General features: G+C 41.6%; 1 protein-coding gene across 2 annotated transcripts; it reads right to left on the bottom strand.

The window, feature by feature from the left end:
• Positions 1–748: 748 nt before the first annotated feature.
• On the bottom strand, positions 749–19,533 carry TTC4 (tetratricopeptide repeat domain 4). 2 transcript variants are annotated; one of them, XM_039887204.1, is made up of 10 exons: positions 19,346–19,533; positions 18,600–18,717; positions 17,760–17,921; positions 15,945–16,022; positions 14,556–14,680; positions 8,582–8,668; positions 6,533–6,750; positions 5,886–5,967; positions 3,371–3,453; positions 749–1,344 (listed from the first exon to the last, which is right to left on the bottom strand). In XM_039887204.1, the coding sequence occupies exons 1-10, from the start codon at positions 19,454–19,456 to the stop codon at positions 1,242–1,244; spliced, it is 1,167 nt and encodes a 388-aa protein (XP_039743138.1). In that variant the 5' UTR covers positions 19,457–19,533; the 3' UTR covers positions 749–1,241. The 2 variants fall into 2 exon arrangements, with proteins under 2 accessions (XP_039743138.1, XP_039743148.1); XM_039887214.1 differs by lacking the exons at positions 749–1,344; positions 3,371–3,453 and adding an exon at positions 4,488–5,387.
• Positions 19,534–23,485: the final 3,952 nt, after the last annotated feature.

Genomic DNA, 23,485 nt, shown 5'->3' with positions numbered 1-23,485 from the left:
TGGCTGCCAATATTCTACAGCAAATTGACCTTCAAAGACAAGGAAGCACTCAGCACAAAATCCCACATTAGTCCATCTTAAGGACAGCAGCTGGTTTCAGTTTAATGATGTATTAGTTAGCTTTGCTAGAGTAACAACCACCACATAACCCCTGATGATTACAGCAACAAACATTCATTTCTCATTTGTGTTACAATCACTGGCTGCAGGCCAGCTGCTGCAGCTCTGCTCCACATGTCTTACCCTTCTGGCACCCAGGCTGAAGGAACAGCCACAATCTGGGAAAGTTTCTCATAGCAGAGGGAAAAGAGCATGAACCTAACATGCAATGGCTCTTCAGGAAGGCACACAACTCCCAGAGGGATGTGGTGGGCACTGCAGGAAGTCACATGGCTATAGGTAAGAATATATAAAACCCTCTAGGAAAAAGGAAGCAAATAGCTGCAGACAAAAATACAATCTATGACAATAAGTCAATGTGCAAAAAGACTCCAGTTTAAAAGGCACAAAATCCTGAAATGTGAAAACTGGGGAGGAATGCAGAATCCACACTGTCCAAGTGTGTCACAATCCTCCATATTGCAAAGATCAGAAAAATTAGCAAACTTTTTAGGGGTTCAAGGGGATCCAAGATTTCAGGTCTCTATAAATGGAGAAATAGGACCCTGCTTTCCTGGCCCCATCACACACCAAGGCATCTACAGCACCTCACAGAGCAATCCTCTGTGCTCATGAAATAACTAGAGGCTGGAGTCGCTCAGCTTTAATGCCTTCAAATTACATGCATGGTTTGTATATGTGCAGTTGGAGGGGTAGCTTCTCTGAGGCCTCCAACTCCAAAAAGCTTCAGAACCAGGTCACTAGATCCTGAGTCAGTCCAGTGAGTTCCTTGGGTCAGTTGCTATGGTTAACTGCAACAGATGGTCCATTTAGAGATGGAGGCTGATGGTTAACACGGATCACAGTGAGTCCAAGGATGTCCTGACCAAGGCGTAGAGTTTTCTATCAACAGAGGATGAAGACCAGTTGGGGCTCAGCACTCTGACCAGAGAGGCTGCAATTCAGGGAAGTCAGCAGCTCCTCTCCCACCATAATGTGAGGAAGGACTGTCCCCAGGGTGACAGATAGTGTGTCCAACTAGACAGTCTAGAAGTATGTCCAACAGACTGAAGTATACTGGATTCCAGACAGGAGAATGAGGGAGGAGATCCAGCAAGCCTGGCTCCCACAGCCTGGCTCAGTCACTTCACCTGGTACACCTTTCTCCCCTGGAGATAATTTCTGCAAAAAGGAGAGGATCCTACACAGACCAAAAATGTTGGTGTCAGGGCTTTTACAAAGTACCTGCAGTGAACACAACAAAAGAGAGGGGTCAATTGAATTGCAATCTTAATCATTCACGGACCTTCCCAACAACAAAGTGAACCTTTGGATGTGAGTCAACATTAAAATGCAAGTTTAGCACATTTTGTTTGGTTGTTTATAAATCTGGCAAATTAGCAGAGCCTGCCTTTCTCCCCACCCCCACCCCTTTACAACCTAGCCCGAACCTTTGGGCCAGTCCTCTAGCATCACTGTGACAAGAACACTACAGGAACATGCTTTCATTCATTCACTCAACAGTGAATGCCCAGGGTGCACCAAGCCCTGTGCTAAAAACAAACAAAAACCATTGTCCCTGCTCTCAAGCCCAGGGGAGAGGGAGATAATCAATTCATGACAGCAAGGCACAATTGTAGAAGCATTTGTAAAGTACAGTGTTAGCACAATGAGCATGATTTCTTCTGTGAGAAGAGAAATAAGGAAAGGCTCCTAGAAGGTACTATGTCTGAGCTTGACTTTATTTGGAAAGGGGTGATGGGAAGCAGAGCCAGAAGGTACAGGTCACCAGAGCTTTCACTATTGTTGGGCATAAAGCAAACAGAGTGAGGCAGGTTGGAGAGATGGGCAAGGCTTATTACCTTATATACCTACATCTGGACAGAGGGGCCTATATTCTGGCTCCACCCAGTCCAGGGTCTGAAGTTGCTGGAAACCTGTCATGGGTAGCCTCTTGCCTATACCAGTCATTTAAAAGTTAATCACTTCCAACAGTATTTACATTTTCTGAGAAGCATGAAATTGTTCTTCACAAATCAGTCTGCTTTCTGTTTAGATTTCTCCCCCTTTTTTTAGGGGGGAGGGCATAAATGAGGGAGAGTAGACCTTGGGCCTTTAAAGAATCTAGGTAATTTGTTAACTACTGAGAAAATGAACAGCTAAAAATTTGTCTATAAAATAGATCCGGGGCCAGAAAAAACACTGCCAAGAGAAATCATCGATCATAACTGAAGAAATCTTCACCTCCTGCTTGCCAACCCAAAGCAGAAGCCTCAAGACCAGCTGGACACCCCTACCAAGTCAGTCACCACATCACCAATTCCCAATCTGCCTCCTAAATCTCTCTCCAACCCATCCCCTACTTTAGGCTTCGCCGATCGAATAGTACACTTAAAATCTATACATCATTATGTATAGACAAGCACCTTCTGTGGCTCCAAACACCATCGTCAGGATGAAGGTCACAATTTTCAGGCAGGGCATCAAGGCCTTCCCACATGGCCTTAACCCAGCTGTCTAGCCTCATCTCCCACCACGCCCAACCACCTTCATTCCCCTAACACATGAGACTCTGGGCCTAAATGCAAGAACACTTGCTTTGCTCAAAGCTTAGGGAAAAGTAGTCCATGAGTCAATTTATACATCTACTAAGGGCATTCCAGGAACACCCCAAAAGAGAAGAAATGGACAACTACCAAATCCAACTGGCTGCCACTGCTACTAACCAATGTGCCCCCTTACAGCACAACTGCCCATTACAGTTTACAAAAGCACTTTGACTCCTCTCTCATCAGCTCTCAAATTCCTTGAGAAATATGTAGGTAAGAGTTATTACCATTCAGAGATGAGGAAACCAACCCAAAGAGGCAGTGTGTGCTCAGGGTCAAAGAGCCAGTATATGACACTGTCTGACTTTAAGAGTCAATGTTCTTTCCATATAACAGCATCAGGGACAAGGCACAATTGAGAACAGAGGGCCATCCAAGTTGTCTTCAGGAAAGCTTTTCCCTCCTCAGAAAAGTGCCATTCAGTTCTCCCAGTCTGAGGGTGTCAAGGCTGAGTGCAATGGGTCATCACACTGAGTCATCACACTGCCACCTGCTTGGCCAATGGCCAGGCCAGTCTCCATGGTTGGTGTCTCATGGTTTTGTGTCCAGGGCAGAAGGGAGAGAGTACAAGGCAATCAACAGTGGAATGAGAATGTGGCTGTATCCCTGAGATAGTACATAAGCATCTTCCCTGGTCTACTCAGCCCCATGAAGTGACTCACCTAGGGTGCTGCAGCACCTGCAGCAGGGTGCTCTTGGGAGGCACCTGGTACAGTTCTGCCCTGTCCTCATCTTCAAAGTAGACCTGTAAGATTAACAAAGGAGCAGGAGTCAGATACACACAAAGGGATATAGCAGCACCAGGCATGTCGAGACCAAGTCTAAGGAAAAGTTAAAGAGATGGTGACTATTACTCACTGAATGGCTCCTTTATAGGCTGTGGAGTATAAAGCACTCAGTCCTCCCCTGTGACACTAAAAAAGGTACTATCAGCTCCATTTTCCGAAAGATAAAACCAATACTCAGAGAAGGGAAATAACTCACCAAAAAAATCCAGCCAGTAAACAAAGGAGCCAAGACACAGCCCAGACCTATAAGCCTTCCCATCCCCAACAATTCAGTCACAGAGCCATAGGCATGGGGGAAGAAAGTCATGGTGGCCCAGAGCAGGAGAAGGATGTCCACACGGAGGATAACCTTGTGCTGATGTCAAAGCCCAAGCAGGGTGAGGAAGCATCTGCAGAGGAGGGCTGCAGGGGTGATGGGCTCAAAGCCCAGCCCCTAGAGGAGGGGATCCTTGCTGGGGGCCGGCCAGCCTAAGCATGGTGAGAAGGGCTTCCTGGTAGATGGCTGTCCAGGGTGGGGTATCAAGAGCCCACATGGGGTGAGGAGGGTGTCTATGCATGAGAACAGCCGATATGGGGGCCTAACCAGGGTGAAGAAGGCAGCCACTCATGGCAGGGGGCATCCTGCTATGGGGAGTGGGAACCAAGCAGGACGAAGAGGATGTTCATGCAGTGTGGGGCGTCAAGAGAGTGCACAGGATGAGGGCACCCATACTGGGGCGGCAGCTGGATGTGGGGAATCAAGAGTCCAAACAGAGTGAGGAAGGTTTCATATGAGAGAGGGGACAGTGGTGGTGACAGGAGTGGGATTAAATATAGAGATCAAATTAATAAATATATTAATAATAGAAGCCAGTGCTACAAATACAGAAAGGAAGAGATCCTGTGGTGTTGGATCAACTGAAGATACCAGTGAGACCTCATGTCCTCTCCCTCCCCCTGGCCCCCATACACGGCATTGGAGCAGTGCACTGCACCCCCCCACCACCCTCCCATACTTATGAGTATACCTATTGCACAGATCTTGGCTTCTAAATACCATTTTTTCACTAAAAAGAACCAGGGCTCCTTGGGGAAAATGGCTGACTCCAGAGCTAGGACAAGAAAAGCACAATTTCGGCCTAGAACACCTTGTGCTAGAAAGCAAGGAAGTGCTTAAAAAATGGAAACAAGACAAAAAATGGAAACAGTGGCCAAATGTGAGACAATTCGAGTATAACATAATCATAGTAACAGATTATAACTCAATGAATAGAAAACCACAAACCCACTGATACAAATAAATGATTACGATACAAATAAATGATTACATCTAAGGTGTGATAAACAATGGGATATTTAAAGTACCTCCCTAAAAAATACTAATTACAAAGTGAAAAATAGTAGCTTTACAAGAGAGAAGCCTGTCAGATCCCCCCCCCACCTCAATCAGATGATCAAATTGATGTCATCAGTAATGGCAAACTGAAATCACGTGCACCTGACAGGATGCAACAAAACACAGCATCACTTATGTGATATTCCAGTCAAATATGCATAATCCAGATCTAGTCACGAAAACAGACAAACCTACACTGATGGACTTTCCACAAAATACCTGGTCTTCAAAAGTGTTAAGATCTAGAAAACTGAGGAAAGACTTGAGAAATTCTTCCACAGCCTGAAGGAGACTAAAAGGACATGACCACTAAATACAATACAATGTGGGATACTGAACAGATCTGTTTGCTATAAAGAACATTACTGGGACAATCTGTAAAAACTGAACAGAGTCTGAAGATTAGGTGGCACTAATGTACCCAAGTTAATTTCTTAATATTGATGGTTGATTCCCATTGTGGGAAGTAGACACTAAAGTATTCAGGAGTGATGGGGCATCAGCTGGCATCTTATTCTGAAATGATTAGAAGACAAATTATTTGTACTATAAATTGATTTTTTTTTTAAATCCCAAAAATGGAATATTATTCTGCCTTGAAAAGGAAATTCTGATACATGCTACAAAATGGATGAACCTTGAAGACATTATGCTAAGTGAAATAAGCCAGACACAAAAGGACAAATATTTTATGACTCCATTCATATGAGGTAACTAAAATAGTCAAGTTAATAAAAACAGAAAGTAGAATGGTGGTTTCCACGGGATAGGGGAGGGAGAAATAGGGAGTTATTGTTTCATGGGTAGTTTCAGATTGGAATGATGCAAACGTAGATAGTGGTGACAGTTGCATAAGATTGTGAATGTACTTAATGCTATTAACTATGCACTTAAAAATAGCTAAAATGGTAAATTTTATGTTCTGTATATTTTACAATTTTTTTAAAAGAGCAGTGAAACTTCTCCCTAACCCTCAAAAAAACCCACAGAAGAACAAAATAAAATTTCACTTACCTCTAAATTATCAGGGCAGTATTTTTGCTCTAAGTCCCAAGAGGGCATTTCACCAAACATTACCATTAGATGATCAATAAACCTAAGGATATAACACATCCTTTCTGGGTATCAATAACTCATGATCTTTCCCACATTATTGTCCCCAGACACCAAATCAGACATATCAAGAATGTACAAAACATGAAATGTAGGCAGCCATTTTGACTACAGTATCCAAAATGTGTATGTGTATCACTTGTTCTATTATGACATAGTAATTGTCTTTAACTCAGGCTTTACAATATCCCTTACATTTAGCTGCATTCTAAACATTAACCCTATGAAATCACACTTTAAAACTGCTAGTTTTATTTTTTCTAATAAATATACACTTGCATTACTATGCATGTACTCTTACAACGATTTTATATCTCGCCAGAAGGTACCAGTACTTGACAGTCAATACAATGGTGAGACTGTGTTTGTCACTCAAAAGCCAATTAGTAAAGTGAGAAATCAGGTATAGGATAGAGATTATGCCAAACCAGATTGAAACCTTCTATACTATTCTCTTCCCTCAACCCAAAATCCACCTGTCCCTCCTACAGAGAAAGCAGGAAAAGATCATGCAAGCAAGAGCAGAGGACTCTTGGGCAAGTAAGTACCTGGAGTCTTCATGAAAAGTGGAGATGAAGTCCGACTGGGCATACTCTGGATATAGTAAGAGCACAGGCCAGCTCAATCTGCCCTGGTCATCTACACTCAGCCTAGCTCCATAGGGGTTCTCTAAGCTGAGCCCATCCAGAAAAAGTTCACCTAGATCTTCTGAGGCTGAATCTTCATCCTCACTGGCAGCTTCAGAAACTAGCCTGATGTTCCTATCCTGGGGTAAAGACACAAACCTTATTGTATGGAAGGATGCAAATCCATTCCACTAAAACAGGGAAACTACAATACTGCAAGCTCCCTGAGGGCCAGCTCTACACAGGATTCACCTTCATTATCCCTGAGGCCTGGCACATAGTAGGCATCATTTGTTTAACTTACCTTTCTCGGGCATCAACCTCATGTTGGACTCTGTCACAGAGATGAGTTAGACACGATTCCTGCACTCAAGACCCTGCTCATGGTTTAGTGGGGAGATAGCTATAGAAATAAGTATAATATACAGTAAGAAGTAGAGCTGTGGAACTGCAGATCATGAAGAATTAATTCAGTCTGGGGACTGGAGATGACTGGGGAATGCTGGGCCTTGAACAAAGACTCTGAAAGGCAGAGAAGTTGGGGATGCGGGAAGGTGGAAGGGTGTTCCACTCCAAGGAACAGGATGTGCAAAGGCACAGAAAAGGGCAAGAGTATGGCATGTACAAAAATGGTAAATGCTTTCACATCTCACCAGATAGTTTAGCTGGGACATGGAATACCAAAAATAACGCACATTGACTTAATCTTAACTATCTCATGGAAATAAGGATAAATCAAAAGTCTAAATAGTAGCGTCACCTCTTATGTATTTGTGTGGAGGTTGCTAAGGCTAGCACCCAAGAAAAAAATTACATGCAATCAAAATTACCTTTAATGCTATCTCCTAAATCAGGGATTGGCAAACTTTCCCTTAAAGGGTCAGATAAGAAATATTTTAGGCTCTGTGGGTCAAATGGTCTCTGCAGATGTAAACTACTCAACTCTGCCACTGTAGTGTGAAAACAGCCATAGGTAACACAAACAAGCAAGCAGGGCTTCAGTTTGCTGACCCCTGCTTTAAACCATTGATATCATGTAGCATTTTTGGCTTTGTGTATACTATTGTTGAGAGTAATTCTTCTGTACAGTGAAGTCTGAGATGCAGAGTTGGACTAAAGGAAGAACCCCAAAAAAAGGTCTGTGGGCAAATGTCTGTACATTCCAATATTCTACATTTTAGAAAATGACCAAATTCCTCACTGTAAATGAGGATTAGGTAGAGAATCTGGAGTATTACATTCTGTTTAATCTACTAATATATGTTAATAGATTACTTGAAGTGGGGAGGGATAAGTAGAGTGTATCTTGGTAGTCTGAAGTTCTCAAAGTCAAGTCACTTAAATGGGTACATAATTTAACTAACCAAAGAATGAAACCAAGAACCTACCCCATACTCCCATAGCAGGTGTTATTCCCTCTTATAAGACCAAGGCTCATCAGGTGACTTGCTGGATATCCAGGTAAAAACAGGGTTTAGATCAGACTACGTTCATTTAAGATGCAGGAAAAAGAGGGTAAGGGAGGTAGAATTTGTTGTTGTTATTGTTAGTTAGAGGAGCAACATCCTAAAAATTCACACTTTCTCAATGCAGTATAACACAGTGGCTAAGAGCAAGACCTGGCTCTGACATACATCAGCTGTATGAGGTTTCTTCACCTCTCTAAGACTGTCATCATCTAGCAAAACAGAAACAAGAAGACCTACTTCAGAAAACTACTGTGATTAATAATGCTTAACCCATAGCAACTATTTAGTATAGGTTACCTGAGCCCAACACATGTACACAAGTGGGAGAGCTGACTGAACTCAGAGCGTGCTGACTTCAGGGCCCCTTCATCACACTGCTTCACCAGAGCAAAGAGAAAATGAAGAAATTCATTCAGGTAAAGCACCCCAAAAAATGTTCCCAAGAGGCTTCAAGATTAATGGAGTTAGCAAGAACATAAGGGCCTGAGGTTTGAGAACTCACCTTGATGGCCTGGAGTAAAGCCTTATTCTGATTCTGCTCCTTCTTTTCTTTCAACTTTGCTTTCCTTATATCCCTCTGTTCAGTTCGCTAAAAATGAAATTCAGATGCATCAGCTCTAGGGAACTTGCTTCCTCTTGTTACCCCAGCCTGCTCCGAATTACTATCTCTGGTCTCTATCCAACCCAGACTCCTGTGACAAAGGATACCAATGGCCAGATTCAGTTCAATAAGCATTTAAAAAGCACGTGTCTGGGTGCTAGAACCAGTGGCAGCAGAAATTTAAAAATCTACAGTTGCTGTACCCAAGTAGATTACAATCTACTGAGGGGAACAGCTAAGTAAACAGTCTGTTATGCATTACCATGACAGTGTGAACCAAGTTCTATGAAACACACAGGAAGGACTGACTGCCCCTTTGAGGAGGTGAGTTTAGACAGACAAGGAAGATTGTACCAGATGAAGGAGAAAGGGCATTCTCGGTAATAGGGACTAACGTTGGAGCTTATGGGGCATTTCAGCTTCTCTGGTGTGGCTGGAGTATAGGAAAACACATTGGAAAAACCCAGGGTAAGAACTTATCAGAGGCTCTGGCTTTTGCACAATTATAATCCATGAGAGAAAAGTACTACCAGTCTACTTAATCTGGCAGAAATATAATTTTGATTTCCTTTTCCTGCTAATCTACCCCAAACTAGTTGATCCTTCTTTTATCCCCAAGATTGTAGATTAATAGGGATCAGCAAACTCCTCCTTACAGGGCCAGAGAGTATATATTTTAGACTTTGTAGACCATGTATAGTCTCTGTCATATATTATCAGGTTTTGTTTGCTGTTTATAACCCTTTAAAAATGCAAAAAATATTCTTAGTTCACAGAATGTGCAGTAACAGGCTACAGACTGGATTTGGCCTGTGGGTCAATTTGCTGACCCCTGCTCTAAAATATAACACTAACCATCCCTTATCTTCCACACAATACCCCACAAAGGTTAACATGGGTCTTTTTTTTTCTTGTGAACAAAATCTACCCTTTCAGGGAGACAATGGCTGATAATTCTTGGTCATTCCTTCCCCAATTCAGTATGCCAAGAGAGCTGCAAAAATCTTTTCTGCTATTAGTATGATTATACTATCAAGAGCGCCTGCCCCATGGATACCACTAAAACTATGTCCAATTCTGCCTTCCCAGTGGAACTACACCTGACCAACCACACGGTGTATGATCCACATTAGAAAATGATTAAGATGGATGATTAAGGATGACTCGGCCTCTGTCCCATGTTGTTTTTACTTTATTTACAGGATGCAAGTGGGTGGATATGGCTTCCTGCTCTCTCAGCTGAAGTTTGGGGTCTCAGCAGCCCACATAAAGTAGAATAACCACTAGGTCAGAGGAGGCCCCCTCCCCGCACTTTAAATCAACTGTATCGAGGAATAATTTATAGATTTTAAGTGTACAGTTGATAAGTTATGGTAAATGTATACCCTGAGTACTCAACACTCCAATCAAGACAGAAAACATTTCTATCCCCTAGAAGGTTCCTTCATACCCCTTTGCAGTCAGTCCCCACCCCATCCCACCACTGACAGGTTTGTTTCTTTTTACTGCCAAGTAATATTAATGGTATGAATATACTACACTTTGCTTATCTATTTTCTTGTTATTAGACACAACTATTTCTGGGTTACTATGACTAAAACAGGCTATAAGCATTCTTATACAAGTCTTTTTATAAACATGTTTTAATTTCTCTTAGGTAAATATCTAGGAGTGAAATTGCTGGGTCGTAGGAGAGGTGTATGAAACTGTCAAACTGATTTCCAACATGGTCATACCATTTTATATCCCACTGGCAGTATGTGAGAGTTCCAGTGGGTCCACATCTTTGCCAATATTTGGTATTGGCAGGCAGTCTTGTACACTGGGATCCCACTGAGGTTTAATTTGCATTTCCCTGACGACTAATGATACTGTGCATATTTTTACGTGCTTATTGTAAATCTTTTGAGAAGTATGTTTCTTTTGCCACATTTAAAAATTTTCCATATTGACTTCTTTATGTATTCTGGATACAAATCCTTTATCAGACATGTGTATTACAAATATTTTCTCCCATTCTATGGCTTGCCTTTTAATCTTAGTGATATCTCTTTTTTTAAGTTTCGACTAAGTCCTATTTATCAATAATTTTGTCTTTTTTGGTTAGTATATGTATTTTTTAATTTTTAATTGAGGTGAAATTCACGACATAAAATTAACCATTTTAAAGTATATGATTCGGTGGCATATAGTACACTCACTATTTTGTGCAATCAACACCTCTATGTAGTTCCAAGACTTTTCAATATCCTAAAAGAAAACTGCAAGCCCATTTAGCAGTCAGTCCCAACTCCTGGACACCATCTGCTGTCTTTACAGATTTACCTATTTTGGACGTTTCATATATATATGAAATCATAGAATATGTGATCTTTCATATCTGGCTTCTTTCACAGCATAGTATTTTGAGGTTCATCGAATCTGTAGCATGTATCACTACTTCATTCCTTTATTTATCATCAGGAGATGGACATTTAGATTGTTTTCACTTTTTAGCCACTATGAATAGTGTTGCTATGAACATTCATGTATAAGTATTTGTTTGAATACTTGTTTATAGTTCTTTTGGGTACATACCTAGGAGTGGAAATGTTATGCTATATGGTAATTCTATGGTTAACTTTTTGATGAACTGTCATATTGTTTTCCATAGTGGTTACACCATTTTACATTCCCACCAGCAATATGTAAGGGTATCGGCTTCTCCACATTTTCATCAGTTTATTATTTACCTACTGTAAAAAAATTACAGCTATGCTAGTGAATCAGTATCTGATTGTGTTTTTGATTTATATTTCTCTAATGACTAATGATATTATCTTTCTTTTGCTTGTTGGCCATTTGTGTATCATCTTTAAAGAAATGTCTATCCATTTCCTTTGCTCATTTAAAAAACTTCTGATTACTGAGATGTTAAGAGTGTTTTACATATTCTAGATAAAAGTCCCTTAGCGGATATATGATTTACAAATATTTTCTCCCATTCTGTGGTTGCCTTTTTACTTGGGTCCTCTGGGTCAATGGGTCCTCTGAAGCATAAAGTTTTTACTTTTAATAAAGTATATCTATTTTTTTCTTTAGCTGCTTAAGCTTTTTGTGTCACATCTAAGAAACCAATGCCTAATCTAAGGTCATGAAGATTTATGCCAATGTTTTCTTCTAAGAGTTTTAGTCCCAGCATCATTTGTTGAAAAGACTATTTCTCCCCTCACTGAATGGTCTGGGTACTCTTGTTGAAAATCAACTGTCTATAAATGTGAGGGTTTATTTCTGAGTTCTCAGTTCTATTACAGTATATGTCTATCCTTATGCCAGTACCACAATGTCTTGATTACTATAGCTTTTCTGGTATGATTTGAAATTGGGAAGTGTGAGTCCTGTTAACATTTGTTTTTCAGGATTGTTATGGCTATCATGAGTCCCTTGAATTTCCATAGGACTATCAGAATCAGCTTCTCAATATTCTGCAAAGAAGCCAGCTGGAATTTTGATGCATAGTACATTGAAATCTGTACACCAATTTGGAGAGAATTGTCATCTTAATAATATCAAGATCTTATCCATGAACATGGAAGGAATGTCTTCCCACTTATTTAGGTTTAATTTCTTTTAACCATGTTTTGTATTTTCAAAGTATATGTTTTATGCTACTTTTGTTAAACTTATTCCTAAGTATTTTATTTCTCCTTGATTTTATTATAAATGAAATTGTTTTATTTTTACATTTGGAACGTTCGTTAAAAATATACGGAATACAGTTGATTTTTGTATACTGACATATCCTTCCCAGCTTGCTGAACTATTAGTTCAAATAGTTCTTTTAGTGGATTCCTTAGGATTTTCTATATACAAGATCATATCACTTGCAAATAGTTTTAATTCTTCCTCTCCTTCATTTTTAAAGGGTAAGTTTCCTGGATATAGAATTCTTGGTTGATAGTCTTATTTTGGCACTTAGAATGTCATCCCATTGCATTTTGGCTTCCATGGTTTCTGCTATCAGCTTTTAATTTTATTGAGGGTCTCCTATGTGAACTGTCACTTCTCTCTTGATGCTTTTAAGATTCTCTTCTTTGACTTTCAACAGTTTGATTATGATGTATCTGGGTGCAGATTTCTTTAAGTATATCCCACTTGGAGTTTATTAAGCTTCTTGGAAGGATAGATTACTGTTTGTCATCAAATCTGGGAAGTTTTCAACTGTTATTTCTTCAAATATTTTTTTTGTCCCTTTCTCTCCTCTCCTGGAACTCCCATTATGTCTATGATGCACTTAATGGCATCCCACAGGTGTCTTGGTCTCTCTTCGTCTTTATTCTTTTTTCTTTCTGTTCTTCAGGCTGGGTAATCAAACTGACCTATCTTTGAAGTTCTGCTGTTGAGCCCCTTAGTGAATTTTTCATTTCAGTTATTGTACTTATCAACTACAGTATCTGTATTTGGTTCTTTTTTATAATTTTTCCTTACTGATAGTCTCTCTTTGATCAGACATCATTCTGGTATTATTGTAGTTCTTTAGACATTGTTTCCTTTCGTTCTTAGAACATACTTAAGATACCTGGTTTAAACTCCTTGTCTTTTAAGTCCCATGTCTAGGCTTCCTCCAAGACAGTTTATATTGATTTCTTTCCTGTGTATGACCATACTTTTCCTTTCTTTGCATGTCTTGTAATTTTTTGTTGTAAACTGGACATTTTAAATATAATGTGGCAACTCTGGAAATCAGATTCTGTCTCCTCCCCAGTGTTTGTTGTTGCTGTTATTTTTTGTTTGCTTAGTGACTTTTCTGAACTAATTCTGTAAAGCCTGTATTCTCTATGTGACCACTAAAGTTTCTAACCGTTTAGCTTAATTGTTAGCTAATGACTGGACAGATTCCCCTAAATGCCTTAAGCCAACAAAGTCGGTCTTTGCTGAAAAGCTCTATGTACATGTTGGTGCACACTTTCAACTCTCACCCAAGCAGTTTACAATTCAGCTTTAACCTTCACTTCCTGCTTGCACAGAGCCTACACATCAGCCAGAAGTGAGAGCTTAAGGTCTGCTTAGGTCTTTCCAGAGCACGTGCATAGCCCTGGGCACATAATGTGACCTGCATTCCCAGGAATATGTTGGAGCTTTACAAAGCCCTTATAGAATCTCATTCCCCAGCTTTTCCTTTTAAGTTTTCTGGTAAGCCTTTAGCCACTGCCTCAGGCAGCTGCAACCTTAAATAACTGCCTCTAATTTTGACAAATGCCCCCCACTACCACCCCTACACCCAGCCAAACTATGGCAGTCTTATACCATTTCTTATTTATTCAAATCAAAATAACCACAAATTTATCTAGTACTATATGTCTCAGAAATTCACTAAGTACATACACACACACTCTCTCTCTCTCACCACCCCCCCCCACTCCCTCTCATTTAATCTTCATAAAAACCTTTGAGGTATATATTATATTCATTATTTTCAAAGAGGGGTCTGAGTTTCAGAAAGATCAGGAACTTATCCAAGGCTATACAGTTCTTCTTTATCCTATCTAGAATGTTCCCCTCACCCCTACTCCCAACTGAGTAAACTCTTGCTCAGTCTTCAAGAGATTAGACTCAGGTATCACCTCTTTCAGCAAATCTTCTCTGCTACCCCCATTTCTGCCCTGCTCTTGGCCAAGGCAAAGTCAGAGACCACTCCTACTTTGTATTCTTGCTTGCCTCTATCACACTATTGTTTGTTTACTTCTCTGTGTCCTCCAGCATTCTAAGGATAAAGACTGGTTTGGAGTGTGTTTTTAAAGAAGTTTACAACTAAAAACACACAATCTTGAGAATGCTAATTAATTCATTAATACTAATTAACAAATGTCAAATAGCTACTGATTCTGCCACCAACCTTCAGTTTGTCTGCTTTAGCCCTCATTTCCAGAAGTTTCTTTTCTTTCGCATCTATCTGCAGCCCCTCATCACACCAGTTCAGAGCCTCGGCAAAGTTTTTCAGTTCCAGATGGCATAAGGCACCTGCAGAACCCAGAACCATTAGGATCCTTAGACAACATGCATGGAAAGAGTCCCCCTTAAACAGGAACACCCACCTCCACCAGCTACCACCCAGTACCCTAAAGGGAAAAGCTTTTTGGCTTAGTGGCAAAAAGCATAGTCTTTGAAATCAGACAGATCTGGGCTGGAAATCTGGCTCTGTCATTTACCAGGCATTAAAGGCATTAGAGAAAGAACTGAGCATCTCTGAGCTTCGGGTTCCTCGTCTGCAAATAAGAATAAAGCCCATCTCAGAGGATTTTTCTAAATGGAATCAGCAAGCAGAATGTGCTTCAGCCATTCATCAAAGCAGTGGCAAGACCAAAGACATTAGGTCTCTCTTAAAATTACTCTTGATGGCTACCAGTATAAGCTGCCTCTCCTTTAATCATGTTCAATTTTCTCCAGTTAGCCTCTTTAGGCTTTCCACAGAATTTCAAAATATCAGAACTGTAAGGGTTTAGATGTCAACAGAATCCAACCTCATCTTCCAGAGATGAGCAAACTGATAGAGTGGATGTCTTGCCAAGGTCACATGGTAAAGTAAAACTGACAATTCGGCCGAGGATTAGACTTCCAGCCAGAGTCCAATTCCACAGGACTACATTCAATTTATTTGCCAATCTTTGCTCAGTACCTTCTTTCCCCACAGCTAAGCGACATGGATCTACTTACTACACCCAATCATAAATATCTAAAGAAGCAGAACTTTGATAAAGCATTTTTAAGTTGGTCCATGGGAATATAGGGAAGATTAATATGTGAGGAATAAATTAAAGTTTGCAAAGCACCTTTAAGCTCCTCAAAAAAAAAAAAAAGATGAAGTATAAAAGTAATAAAAGCACTATTATTATATAGAAAGGTCAGACTACAAGTGAAAAAACAATCTAGAAACATCTCAGCATCAGAGTTATCAACAAAGGTCCCATAACTTATCTTTTAATTAACATGAAGATGGCATTTGAAGATCTCACCTTTCAATCAGCTAATTTGGAAAAAATTAGAATGTGGCTTTTGGAACTGCTTTATTTTAATTAATTTTATTCTTTACTAATTTGAAATGAGAAATTTCAATTTATCTACAAATTGTTAACACACAAAAGGTTATATGATTCTCTGGGGAATTCTTTTAAAAATGGCATGTCGCTGTGGATAAGGACCAGGAGCCTAAAATGTCTCAACTTTTGGTGCAGTACATGCCAACTTTTCCTTCATGACAATCATACTTTAGTTCTATAAGACTTACCTCTTATTATTGCTTTGAGGTGGCAGGGTTTTAGCTTTCTAGCAGCTGTCACATCATTGAGAGCAGAACGAAAATTGCCTAATAAAACACCAGTTAGTAAAAGAAAGAACTAGTTTTGAGATCAGAATATTTCCAAAATTTTGTGGGTAGGCACAAAGACACTGTACAATCCTGGATAAATATAAATCAGAGCAACTGTTTTTAGAAAAGAAATATAATTGTGGTCATCAAGAACCTTAGAACTGTTTGTAACACCAAGCAACCAACCCACAGAACTACAGACCGTAAGCACATGAAAAGATGTTCAATGTCAAGAATGATTAATTAAAATTAACATGAAATTGGTAAAAATTAAAGAGAATATCCAATATTAAAGATATGGGAAAAGGGCACTCTAAGGGTAAATTAGCAAATCAGAAGGCACTTTGAGATACTTTGACCCAACAATATTCTAAGAACTTACCCTACCTTTCATAGTTGCCAAGAGGTCAAAAGGGATAACAAATATGAAAGTGAGCTCTACCAGTGACATATTAGTTAAGGAATGGCTCTCATTAAGCATCTGCCCCTCTGGTGTCACACACACACTTTTTTTTTCTTACAAGGTGCTTTTGGTCTTACTAACCCTATAACTGACACCCTTTAAGTTCTCCAAGAAAAAGAACTATGTAGCTCTTGTTCACAATGCAGTGCTTAGCACATAGTAAAAGGTTGGGTCTTACTCATCTCTAGGATGCCAGTGCCTACAACAGAATAAGAACTCAGTTTGTCATCTGAATGAAGATGTATTCCTCCAGAAGTCAGAAAACTGAGTTTCTAATCCAGGTTCTGGTACAAACCAAAGGGCCTCTCTCTGGGCTTATACAAAATGAGGGGGTTGGTTGGCCCAAATAACCTCTAACCTCTAAAGTTCTACACCACTCTTACTTTTTAGAATTTTATAATAAAACAGGCTAAATGAGAACAGTAGGAGCAGACTATGGTTGGGTAGAAACTACCCAAATGATACTAAATCCCAACAGACTTATCCCAGCTAGACTGCAAGGCTTATTCTCTCCCAGGCCCGAAGAAATGCCTGGAGTCATTTCCAGGTACTCTCTAAACTGTGATAAAAAACACAGGTCTAATATGGCCAAAAATAGTCACCAGCAATAATGCCACCCAAATAATCAGTGTTTCCCAAAGTGACATCTGCTGAACAGTACTGCATGTTAATAAATGTTAACTGAAAAGGGGGCGTACAGAACTTGAGAATCACAGGGTAAGGTTCTTTGCTATAGGTTTTCTCACAGTCCTTAACATACTAATGTGTGCTGCAAATCCCCAACAAAGAAGCAACACTCTCCAAACTTACTTGTCCAAAGAATATTTTTTCTTTCAAGGGCCCCACAGAATATTTTGAGAAATTCTCCCTTATATTAATATAGTTCTCACACAAAGACCTCTATTGCCTTAATCCTTCTAGTATACTTGAGAAGAGGGTACAAGGCCAGAAAAAAACTTTTGAGAGAGAATTTGGGCTAAAAAACCCCAGATCATAAACTCCTGTATTAAGGTACTTCACGTCGCTCATTTGGTTCGGATAGTAAAAATTATGCAATCTATGGGAGGAAGAGGGGATGGGAATTTTTTTCAAAAACAATCTGGCTTCCCTTTTCACCAAGTCTACCTGGAAGATCAGAGTTCAATTAAACTATCCTAAGTTTCTGGGAGAAGCAGCTCCTCTTCCTCTGACACTCTCAAACTCTCCACTAGCCATCATAATGGTTTTTATCATAAGTTAACTCTTTAGAAAGCACTAAATAATGGAATTACCCAGATAGTACTGTGCTGCTGCCCGGTTGGTATAAAGAACAGCATTCAAATCAGCATCTCCACATTTCTTCTTTAAGCCTTCACTGTATGAAATCACAGCTTTTTTATAGTCTTTTTCTTTAAAGTAATCATTGCCCTCATCTTTATAGGTCTTGGCCTGTTCTGTAAAGAAGAGAAGAAATAATCACTATTTCCTATTTTTAAAAAGTCTCATTAAAAGTTTCTAAATCATGCAAAAATTAAACATAATAAACCAAACAGAAGAAACCAATAGGGAAAGAAAACAAAATACTATAAAACTGGGTATCAACATGGACAAAATTATGTGTACTTAATGCTACAATCAATTCCAAATATCTTAGAAAGTAGATTATTAAGTGCTTACAAAAAAAGAAACATAATAGAAAAATGCATACTTATCCTTTTAGAAAGAACTTTTTTTTTTTAATTACTGAAGAAATGGGGGTAATTATATTTCTGCTTGTGTTCATGTTGTTTTATTCCCTGGAATGATTTCTGATCCATTATGAGTCCACTCCTACCTCTCCGCCTTCAGTGTTCCAGCCGCACCAAGTCTATAGTTACATGTTGGCACTATCACACGTTTGTCCTGATTCTTTAGGACAATTTGTATATTCATTGGAGCATGACTTTGAGGGCAGTCTTCTTCATCCCCATCTCCAATGCCTAGCATTTAGTAGGTATCCAAAGAAGTATATGTTGAATAAGTAGTTACAAGTAAGCTCAGGCTAACTACTACTTGTTATCAATAAGAACTTTTCCAATCACTCTTTACCTCAAATCAATGGAGACACAAATTGTTAAAATGATGGAAGATACCTTCTGGAGATCGCTCGTCATCAAAAATAATTGACTGGAGGCAAGCCAAGTCAGGATTCTCCTCGGGATCAATATCTGATGGCGTTTTCTTCATAAATAGAGGGATCTTTTCGAATTCCTAGGGATTGTTAAGAGAAGAATGGACTATACAAATAGGATTTTCCATTGAGTAGATCCAACTCCATGTCTCTATATCAAAGTTTTCTTATCATAATTTGCAAATCATCATGATTGGCTGTACCTCTCCCTATCCAGGCCTCAGTTTCCCATCTGTAAAATGAAAGTGTAGGATAATGATCTCTAAACATTCTTCCAAAAAAAAATAATAATAATTCTACCTTTTATCACATTCTTACAAGACCCGTAATGATTACCATTAATAGAAGGTTCTATGTTCCTGGCACTTTACCCACCATCTCATTTCATCTTCGCCACAATCCTACGAGATTGGTGCTATAGTTAGGGCAATTTTACAGATCCGAGAGACCGCTAAAGGAAGTAACTGACCCAGTATCAGGGCCAATAAGTGGTGGAGTCACAGATCCGTCTGACCTCAAAACCAAGACTTCTAAATGTACTGGTATACTAAAACCCTGAAACCCCTGAGGCTGACTTTTAACACTCAAGCAGAAATCACCTCTCTGCTAGTAGCGCAAGGGGTCGGGGACTGAGGGAGGTGCCTCCGCGCCTGGAGCCCGAGTGCGCAGGACGCCCCACGCACGTGCAGCGCCCCGGGGTCTGCCCACCTCCTCCCACTGGTCCTCGTTGAAGCCTCCTCGGTAAGGCTGGTTCTGGAACTTTTCCAAGAACGAGTCCATGGCGTCATCAGAGATAGCCTCCAGCTCAGGCTGCTCCATGGCGGGTCCTCGGCCGTCCCGCCACAGTCCCGGCACTCGGAATGGCGCTGCAACTTCCGGCGGCGCGGGCTCTCTTCCTTCAATCCTCCGGGCGACGCCGGCCCACGCTCCTCGGGTTCCGCAGCTCTGGGGGCGTGGCCGACCTGGCTGCACCCCTCCCCCTACAGGCACCAGCCCCGCCCCGCCCTCCCTGCAGCTGTGCGGCAGCCCAGGCCCCCGAATGGTGAATAAACTCAGCACCCCACCACGCCCGACTATCTCTGAAACCTCAGCTCATTTGTTCAGCCCGTTATCACATATTTCCTAAACTCTTTCTGGGTTCCAGGCCTGTTGTAGTCGCTGGGTATACAGTGGTGAGCAAAGCGGATAAAATCCCTGTGCTCCTGGAGTTAATAAGGTTGTGAGGAGGGACAGACAGTAAATAAATAAGATATGAGAGTTTGTCGGGTGGTAGCAAAAGCTATAGGAGAAAAGTTTTAAGCTGGTAGACAGGCATTCAAGCAGAGGAGGAGACTCGGAGTGGCCAGGGTATGGTTGGGGGTGGAGGTGGGATGGGGGAGTATTCTCATGGAGGGAACAGGCAGGGCGGAGCCCCAGCTGGGGAGCTGGCACTGAGGAGATGGTGCTGGAGGAGAATGAGAAAGACGGTGAAGTGGGAGAGTTAATGGACCGTTATTCTGAGGACTTGGGTATTACTCAGTGCAATGGGACCTTTGGGAGAGTTCTAAGGAAAGGAAATGTGATCAGACATGTCTATTTATGAAGTTAACCACTCGTTATCCCCACAACTGGGATGAAAACAAGGTCTCCAGGCCAGATGTGTCTTCCTTCAGCCACTGGGTTACCCAGCAAATGGCTGCCAGGCCCTGCATTGAGTGTTACAGTCTAGGGTAGCCCACAGCCTGATCTATCTAGAAGGAAAGGCAGCCAGGCTGCAGACCAGTCGAAACCAGGGCTTAAACACAAATCTGCACAGTGGAGGCACAGAGAGGTCTGCGTTACAGGAGAGGGGAACAGGGAGGTTTCACTGAGGAGGTAATGCAGAGCTGAGAACAGAGATGAGGAAGGTCTCTGCAAATGGATGGAGGCTGCAGGGAAGTTGGGCATTTCAGGCATTGGGAGCCCATGTGCAGAGAGACGTGGAGGTGTGCAACAGCTCAGCATGCTGACAGCAAGGCAAAAGATGACATGTGGAAGGCCACGAGCCTTCCAGGGCTAGGACTGTGTCTTTCCCTTCTAACTCGCCCGCACGTAACAGAACATTTGGTTCCTTTCTTCCAAACCTAAGCTTCATTTTCCACCTTTCCTCCTCTAGCCTGCTCCCTTAACCACATTTCCCATTCTTATTCTCTTCATTATCGTGTCTCTTCTTGAGTATAGAGCCTACTAAACCCTTTTGCTTCCATTTTTTAATTCGATTCCTATAAAACTCTGTAAGAACCCATTTTATAGGTGATAGGAGAGGCTCAGAAAAGGAAAGTGATTTGCCCAGTGCTCTTTAACTCTTCCAACTCAAGACTACTTGGAGGCGTTGGCCAGTAACTGAGTCTATCAGCCTCTGTTGAGCTTTGAGGCCACCCAGACCCTGAATATGGCAGCTGTCGTGTGTCAAGGCCAGCCCCGGACCTGGGCTCTGGCCAATGAAAGCAGCAGTGTGAGTTTAGGTAGAAAGGGCTCAGACACGGGTGGGAAACCTTTGGGACCCACATATTTATTGATTCCCTCTGAGACCTTGGACAAAGCCCACCATCTTTGAGCCCTGTCCTCACCTGTCAAATGTGGGCAATGAAGCCTACCTGCCCTTCCAATAATTCTGTATGGCTACTGTGAGATGCAAAGAAGACGATGCTTGTGAACATTCTTGGCAATGGAAAAGGTTATACCCCCTTTTCCTACTTTCTCTTTGGACCAGGATCCTGAAAGCCTTGGCCTACCATTTATTGGAGAATGATTATGTGGTCTACTTTATGGGATCCTAGGTGCTCCTCAAGCTTATGTCTCTTCCCACTCTACACACTCACCCAGGGAATCTCACCTTACCCTTATACACAAATGAACCCCAAAACTGTTTTATCTCAGATCCCACTGCTGAGCTCCTCCTCTGTACAGCCAGCCACCTGGTAGCTATCTCTACTAGCATGGCACGCAAGGCCCTCAAGCTCTCCACATCCAGACTGGACTCATCCCTTACCAAACCTGCTGCTGGTTTGAGAGATCACTCAGTGGGGGAACACTGCTGGCCCAGTCATCCACCCAGAGACCTGAGCACCATCCTCAGTGCCTTGCTATTCCTCCCCTTCCTCTACTAACCACTAGGTTCTGAAAATTTTTTTTCTTTAATCTCACACAGGTCTGGTCACCTTCTCCATCCCACACTGCAGCCCAGCACTGCCTCCGCTTCCCCTCTGAAGCCTCCAGCCAAGTCTCCTTACCTGTGTTCATATCCACACAACCCTCGGCCATTGCCTTTTTGTTCCATTAAGAGTAGGCTTTCTTCTGCTCCCTTTTTTATTTATTCCCCTTTATGTCCCAGTGCCCTCCTCCTTATGCCCTCCCACCACTCAGTGTGTTTTCATGTGCATTTTCCGTTTGTAAGTGTTCTTACAAAGTGCAACTTCTTTGGGGCATATGTTTTTAATAAACTTTTTTCACTCAGCTCTAGGTTTTATGTCCCATCTATGATGCTACATGTACCTCACTACCTCTAACTGCTGTGTGGAATGTCACGATGCTCATTTACTCCCTGAGGATGGATAGTCAGATGCCTCCCTCCTAGGCACCACAAGTAACACTGTGATAGACTTCCTCATACATCTCTCTTCATGGACCTGTGAAAAGATTTCCCTGAGATGTGTGCCCATGAGTAAAATTGCAAGGTCGTGGCTATACATAAACTTGGTATGTCTAAAAAGAGACAGATTCCTGTCCAGAATGTCTGCACCCATCTACCCTCCCACCAGCAGTGCCTGGGGGCTCCTGTATCCCTGTGAGCGGGGAGCTTTCTAAAGCAGCCATCTGCCCACATCATTCCCCTTTTTGCCTCTCCCCTCCTCACCATGTCTTCCCACTGTTCTCTGGATGGAGTCTCCCTCCTTAACACTCCCCTCCCACTGGGCTCTGTTGCACCTACCTATTGCCATTTGGGCCTTGGTCCCATGTACGCTGCTGTCCTCCATACACAGACACCATGCGGTCATCTTTCCAAACCCCCTGGAGGGGAATATGGTCTCTGAGAAGCCTTCTCTGAAGCCCCAGCCCCAAGCTGGCCTATATATCTCCTCTAAACTTCATAGCCCCCATGCTTCCTTTAATCACAGCACTGGCCTGCTGGGCTGTTGGTGTCTCTATATATCTCTGACATTTCCATTAGTACAAAGTTTCTCAACCCCAGCATTTTTGACAATTTGAGATACATAATTCTTCACTGTGGGAACTTTCCTGTGCATTGTAGGATATTTATCAGTATTGCTGACCTCTACCCACTGGATATCAATAGCATCTCCATCCCCAAGATGTAACAATCAAAAGTCCAATATTCCCTGGGTGTCAAAATCACCAACGGTGAGGAACCACTGTATCAGGGCCTGGAGCTGGGTCTTGTTCATGTCTGTTATCTTCAGTGAATGATGCCCAAATAAGTGGTGGCCAATCTCTAGGCAAAGACTCAAGGGTGGGACTCAGAGATCAGGGTTCTGGGATATGCATCATGTCACGGGGTAAGAGGAGTCTCTTTTTTTAACTCTCCCAAAAGCCACCTGAATCATCATCTCTGTTTGTTCTTATAGTCTTCCTGTGAGGGAGAGGAAACTGAGACATCCAGCAGACTTACTCTGTGGCCTGGAGCAAGCCACTTTACCTCTCTGAGCCTCAGCTTCCCACTTATAAAATGTGGACAAACAGCCTATGTGAGTCGTAAATGTCACCTGAGTCAACAATGAAAGCCATGCTCCTCTCACAGATTTGTCGCACAGAGCTATGACTGCTCCAGACCCCAGGGCATCTTCCACGAGGACATAAATACTCAGGGGA

The sequence above is a fragment of the Pteropus medius genome, unplaced genomic scaffold, assembly GCF_902729225.1.
Source record: "Pteropus medius unplaced genomic scaffold, Ma_sr-lr_union100, whole genome shotgun sequence".
Taxonomy (NCBI): Eukaryota; Metazoa; Chordata; class Mammalia; order Chiroptera; family Pteropodidae; genus Pteropus; species Pteropus medius.
This window is presented reverse-complemented; position numbering and strand designations above follow the sequence as displayed.